We start from the raw sequence: 6,523 nt of genomic DNA on the forward strand, positions 1-6,523 counted from the left end.
GCCCCCTGCCACACCCAGCCCAGCCTCAGGCCGTTCACTTGCTCCCCTCTCTGTGGGGCAGCTCTCTCTGCTCTCCTGGCTCTGCCCAGAGGCTACCACCTTCTTCCCCAACCACCCATGGAGGCCGGCCTCTTACCACTCCTGAGCCTGTTCTCCCTCTCTGTCCTTTTTAAAAAAATCTATAGCATTTGTTACTACATTTCCTCTCCTGACCGCCTTTGGCTAGTCAGACATGACAAACCTCTCCTTGTATCTTGTGACTGCAGTCTGGGCTGTGCTGCCCACCACCCCATGCCAAGAACAGATGGGCAAGGGAGTGGCTTTAGGCCAATCAGAAGAGCTCCTTCTCAGTTACACACAGCCTCAGCATAAGTGCTTAGATTCTAAATGACCTAAGATGGACCCTCTTCTAGAACCCCTGCACCCATGGCAGCCTCTGCCCAGACTCTCCGACAGGACATGGTGTCTGCAGTGGTCGCTGGAGTGATGGTCAGCTCTCCCTGACCCCTACCCCACCCCTGAGTCCACTGTGGCCCTGGAACAGGATACCGCCATGACCACGGCAAACTTGTCCTCACTGGAGGGGGACATGCTCTGGCATGCGGCCTGGATCTCACTGATGGTGCCATGGAGGTCAGCCAAGTCGTTGGTCAGGGCCCGTTGGTTCACTGTAGGCAAGGCGGTAGAGCCTCATAGGGGCTGCCCAGGAGGCCAGCCCAGGACTGTGGGGGCTCTGCCTCCCCACCCGCCCACCTGGCTTACCTTTGGCAGCCAGGGGCACGGTGGGCAGGTCCTGAGCAAAGCCCAGGAGTTCAGGGAAGTGCTGGCTCAGCGATTTGGCGAGGATGTGCAGGAAGGTGGACTTCCCGTCCACCGTCTTGGTGGAGTTCAGCTGCAAGTGACCCCAACACACGTCCTCCTCCAGGACCACATCTGACTCCTGATCACAGGGACTCAGCCCTGCTTCCTGGCCTGTGGCATCAGTTCCCCACCCCTGACACTCGCCAACTCTGAAGCTTGTAAACAGATGGCTAGTAGTCCTTACTCTGAAGCTCTTATCTGTTGGGATGTCGCGAGCTTGTCCCCTGGCCCAGATCTTTGAGACCCTCTCCCCGCGCCCCACCCAGGAACCAGTCCTTCCCATCCCCAGCTAGGGGAGACTCCTAGGTCTTTTTGGTCCTTGTGAGTTTGTTCTTGTTAGCAGATGGAGCCCAAGATTTTTTAACCCCAGCGAAAATGGGAGCATCATTCATGGTTTTTCCACTTTGTGCTTTTCTGGAACCACCTGTGGCCCAGCTGAGCCTCAGACACCCTAAACCGTTCATATCTATATGCACTTGTACTTCCTCTCTTAAAAAAGCAACAAAAGGTGTTGTGGTGGAAAGTCCCAGACACACAGGGAGAAGGCTGGATATTTGAGTTGTCCTTTTTCTGGTTCTAGATCTTTCTGGGGTAGGACTGGCCTGACAGTGGTTCTGGTGTTGAGGGCACAGAATCCACCAGGTGAGACTCTCCCTTTCCTCCTGGAGCCTTCTCCCCTGTCCCTTCCTCTCCCACCACTCTGTCTCTCCAAGGCCTGGAGAAGCCACCTTGCCTCCCCACCCTTTCAAGCCCCAACCTTAGCTTCTGTTACATTCTGGCTTCAGGTAGCCAGCTCTTCCTGCCTGGGAGCCTCAGTGCTAGAGCAAACAGATGGATGACTGCCTGACCGGCCCCCTCACCTCCGTCAGGAAGTTGATCTTGAAGCCCGTGGTCTTGTTGGTTTGAGGCTGTCCATCGTTGAGATAGTTGCCCATGGCCAACACAAACTGGGGAGAGAACAAGAGAGCAGGTCCTCCCCCACTCCCTGGCCCCTTTGGGGATGGGCCTCCAAGCTGGAAGCCCCAGGGGCCAGAGGGGCAGGCAGACTGATCTGAGAGGGGGTGGCCCTGACCTCCAGGATCTTAGCAAGCTTCCGGCTGTTTTTGAGCTCGAGGGAGGCCTGGCGCAAGCACTCCAGGCTGCCCCGGATCTCCTCTGTCTTCTCCTGGAGGGTGGCCTGGAAGTGGAGGCTGCGCAGGCGGGTCTTATATTCGGGAACCGACAGCATCTATCAGAAAGGCACGGCCAGCATTAATCCATGCCGCCGGGAAACCCCGCCCCGGGGCAACCTGGCGGGGTTGCGCGCGGCCTGGCGTCAGCGCGCGGCCTGGCATCCCCTTAGGAAAATAAGCACGACCTCTAGGGAGCACCCTCATCCCATCTCCCCTGGACCCCGAGTGAGAGCTGGCCGTTAAAGGTGTAAGACTCGGAGAGGTGTGAGCGTGGGGCCAGGAGGGGAGCGGGACGCACGCACAAAAAGACAGAGCCGCGATAGAGGAGGCCGAGGCCTCAGGGCGGCCGCCCCTGGCCCCGGGCGGGTGGCCCGGCCTCAGCACCTGCAGGACGAACTGGTCGGGCTCGCTGAGGCGGCCGGGCGCCTCGCGGTAGGCCTGGTAGCGCTGCTCCTCGTCGGCGTCGGGCGCGAAGAGCAGCAGTTGCGCAAGATGTGCGGGCTCCAGGCGCCGGGGCTCCATGCTCATGAGCACTTGCCGCAGCTCCGCCGGGCTCAGCTTCAAGTGTGCCAGCAGGATGGCTGTGGGCGGGGCCGCGGGGTGAACGGGGAGGGGCCGGGGCTGCTGGGCGTGGTCGGGGGCGGGACAGGAGCTGGCCCAGAGGCCCAGAGGATCCGTCCTGCTACCCTTAGAAAGAAGGGTTCTCCAGGGGACAGACCTAGATTGAGTAGGGCCTGTGGAGCTGCAAGGAGATACAACCAATCCATCCTAAAGGAAATCAATCCTGAATATTCACTGCAAGGACTGATGCTGACACTGAAACTCCAATACTTTGGCCACTTGATGCGAAGAACTGACTCATTAGAAAAGACCCTGATGCTGAGCGGGATTGAAGGCGGGAAGAGAAGGGGACGACTGAGGATGAGATGGTTGGATGGCATCACTGACTCGATGGACATGAGTTTGAGCAAGCTCTGGGAGTTGGTGATGGACAGGGAGGCCTGGCTTGCTGCAGTCCATGGGGTCGCAAAGAGTGGGACACGACTGAGCAACTGAACTGAACTGGACCGTGGAGCTGGGGCCAGGGAACTAGCGAGGGTCTTAAAGGGGCGAGCAAAGGATTGCGGCTGGAGGCAGGGCCAGAACTGGGAGCAGATCACAGGATGGGGGCGGAGCCAAGGCCGGCACCGAACCTGGGAGGGAGCCTTCACAGAGCCCGGTGGCAGGTGCTGGGGGCCCCACGGCCCGATCTCTACTACCCACTGGGGTGAATCAGAGGCCCTGTGGCCCCAAGGGGTCGTGTCCTGCGCCCCACCCCATCCCCTGGGCCGCCGCAGCCCCTCACAGGTGTTGTAGGCCTTCTTGTGGGACAGGATCTCCACCACCTCCTTCTTCCTGAAGGGCTCAGGCCCGGGCACCGGCTCTGGAAGGGAAACTGATGGTTTAGGGAGGGGACGCTAGGCTGAGGCTACTGGGAGAGGGCCCAGGAAGGGTGTGGCCACACCCCTCAGTCCCCAGGTCTCCGACCATGGAGTTGACTGAATCAGCTCCAGGTGTCCACACTCTCCTCACTCATGGACTCTGGAGTCCAGCCTTGCACACCTAGTGTGGGTAATGTGTGTATGTCCCTCTCCCGTCCTCTCTCCCCGGGCCCTTGGGCCTTAGCCGGCCCCATAAGGAGAACGGGCCACCTGGTGACTGTAGATGCTGCCTGGAAGGACAACAGTCTCTCTCTTCCATCCCAGGACCAGTCTCCACTCACACAGTATCCCAACGACAGGGAGACACGCAGAGGCGGGTTAGGGGAGAGAGAGAGGCTGGACAGGGTATCTGACTACCTGATTCTGACTTTGAACAAATTACCTGGCCTCTCCGTGCTTCCTCATCAGGAAGTTGGGGTAATCACAGCCCCCACCTTTACACAATTGTAACACGATTAATGTAGAAACAAGGGTGTGTGGCATTTGGTAAGCATGCGATAAATGCCAGTTATTACCATCTCCAGTACTGAAGTGGGGAAACTGAGGCTCTGAGACATTAAATAATTCAGGGACCCAGGAATTAAAGGGTAGTTTGTTCAGACCTCAGGGACTCTAAGCCCTGGGACCCCCACAGAAGGTGGGCTGCCGCAGAACCCGGAGTCGGGGCTCCCCTTGGCCCCTGGGGCCACTCACTGGCAGCTTTCTGGGTGCCAAAGTGGAGCTCCAGGTCGAGGTATTTCACCATGTCGCTCAGCTTATCGTAGTCAGAGTCCTCCCCGAGCTGCGAGGGAGGGGGAGGTTCAGAGTGAGCAATAGCACTGGGAGCTGGACTGCGGTCCCCCACCGCCCCCCATCCTCTGAGGGCAGCCCTGGGCGCTCCGGGAGGGAGAGCCTCCACCAAGCCCTGGCATGAACCTGGGGATGGGACGGGAGGAGACTGCAGGAGAAGCCATTGATAAATCATCTAAGTTATCATCTGGCGGTGAGCCGGCTCCTCTTGTGGTCAACAACACTCAGACCTGGAACACTCTCCATGCAGAAGCCAGCAAGTTGCACTGGAGCAGGGGGTACAGGGGTTGTAAAGGGGCTGGAGCCACCCAAGGAGGCTTAAGAAGGTGGCCAACGGGTCCGGGTCTGCTCTGAGGTGTCCTTTGCTGGCAGTGAGTTCACCAGAGCTGCCCTGGGTCCCCGAAGGTGAGGAAAAGGAAGCAGGGAAGTGCCAGAGGTTAGGAACCGGCTGGGTGGCTGTGATGACTGATCCGGATGAGAGCTGACAATCTAGAAGGCCCATGGCTGTAGGGGCTTGGCCAGATGCCTGACCCGTCTGTGTCTACTGCAGTAAACCAGTGGAAGCATCACTCTGCAGAGCAAGGCTGCAAGGCCCATCTGAGGCTGGTAGGAGCCTCCAGGGGACCCAGGAGGTCCCTGTTCGTGACTTTGTCCTGCTGACCATCCTTATTAGTAACATGAGAAGGTTCCCTAGAGATGTGGGCTGATGCCAACTTGGCTGGGAAGGCAGGAGGCCCAGGAGGATGGAATGGGGACTCAGGAGGTGGCAGTGGGAAAAAAAATGACAAGCATGCTCCAAAGGAGAGTGGCTGCAGTAAGGACACGTTACTTGGCGTCCTAGGAAAAGGACGGGACTGCATGGAGGATGATGGCAGGAAAGAGTACTGAGGTGGGGCAGTCCCCAAAACTGGAGGGTTCCTCGGCCAAATGAGGAGTGTGATGTCCAGGTCAGAGGAGATGAGGGCCATGTTTTCTCCTCTGAACTTGTGAAGCCCCTCTGGGAGTTCCATTTGGGGCCTGCCCTTTGACAGACTGTGGGGCTAGGAACCACATTCTAGGGCGGTGACCCAAAGAACAGGGATGGGGTGGACCTTGCTCATCCAACGGGCTGGATGACCTGTGGATAAGAAAATATACCTGCTCTGCCTGATTTCAAAGGGCGGGACAGAAAGCAGGGCATGGGAATCCTGGTGAGACAAAAATTCCAGAGCAAGGCAAGGATGGTTGGTGAAAACTGTCCAGTGAGGAAAGGGATGTCTCATCAGATAGTGAGCTTCCCATTGGTGAAGGTGATCAAGTAAATATTGGCAGTGCTGTTTGGGAGGAAACTCGAGCATCAGAGTGAAGGGGTGGGGGCTCCCCTGGTGGCTCAGGGGTAAAGAATCCACCTGCCAATGCAGGAGACATGGCTGCACATGCTGTAGAGCAACGAAGCCCATTCGCCACAGCTACTGAGCCTGTGCTCTGGAACACGGAAGCCACAACTGCTGAGCCCATCTGCTGCAACGACCGAAGCCAGGACACCCTAGAGCTTGTGCTCCGCCCCAAGAGAAGCCACTGAGATGAGAAGCCCGTGGACTGCAACTGCAGGGTAGCCCCCGTTCTCTGAAACTAGAGAAAAGCCCGCGCAGCAATGAAGACCCAGCACAGCCAAAAAGAAACTGCAAAAAGTGGAAGGGGAGAGGCTGCTGCGCAGGGCTTTGGACCAGCTGCCCTTCTCAGAATCCTCTGGTCCCGGCTCCCATGAACACACTGCGCACGCAGGCTGTCAGACTGCTCAAACGTCTGTGACTCTAACCAGCTGCCCTTCGCTCAGCTCCAAGAGCCTAAGGGGACCATTCAGATCTCGAGTGATAGGCTTCAAGGGTGAGAGCGGTGCCTTTTCTGGGTGTCCCCAGCACGTCACCGGCTCAGGGACACTGACCGGGCTTCGGCGCCTGTGTTGACCACTGAAGGTGAGCGTGTCCCTGGACCGAGCTCTCGTCTGTTGTCTGCCGAGGATGGGGAGGGCCCGGGGGTGGTCAGCTGATGTTGGAAACACCCCAGAGGTGGACCTTGTCTTCACCACTGCTGCCCAGACTGCCTCCCCTGGTGCAGCGTGCTCCGGGTCCCCAGGTCACCTACCTGTCCCCAGATGGTGCCTTCTGAGTTCTCCACCTGCTCCCACCGCAGGCGCTTGACGCTCATGTGGCTGGTCTCACTGCGGCGGTGGCCCAGGCC

General features: G+C 58.6%; 1 protein-coding gene across 1 annotated transcript in view; it reads right to left on the reverse strand.

Annotated features, from left to right (window-relative positions):
• Positions 1-6,523, reverse strand: part of GRID2IP (glutamate receptor, ionotropic, delta 2 (Grid2) interacting protein) — a 32,845-nt gene that overhangs the window by 1,094 nt on the left and 25,228 nt on the right. The window contains exons 12-19 of the mRNA XM_010845784.1: positions 6,428-6,522; positions 4,208-4,295; positions 3,379-3,456; positions 2,418-2,614; positions 1,934-2,089; positions 1,722-1,808; positions 763-892; positions 550-668 (exon numbers count right to left, since the gene is read on the reverse strand). Of these exons, the coding sequence (XP_010844086.1) occupies positions 550-668; positions 763-892; positions 1,722-1,808; positions 1,934-2,089; positions 2,418-2,614; positions 3,379-3,456; positions 4,208-4,295; positions 6,428-6,522 (950 nt within the window). The remainder of the gene's footprint in view (positions 1-549; positions 669-762; positions 893-1,721; positions 1,809-1,933; positions 2,090-2,417; positions 2,615-3,378; positions 3,457-4,207; positions 4,296-6,427; position 6,523) is intronic.

The sequence above is a fragment of the Bison bison genome, unplaced genomic scaffold, assembly GCF_000754665.1.
Source record: "Bison bison bison isolate TAMUID 2011002044 unplaced genomic scaffold, Bison_UMD1.0 scf7180017864223, whole genome shotgun sequence".
Lineage (NCBI taxonomy): Eukaryota > Metazoa > Chordata > Mammalia > Artiodactyla > Bovidae > Bison > Bison bison.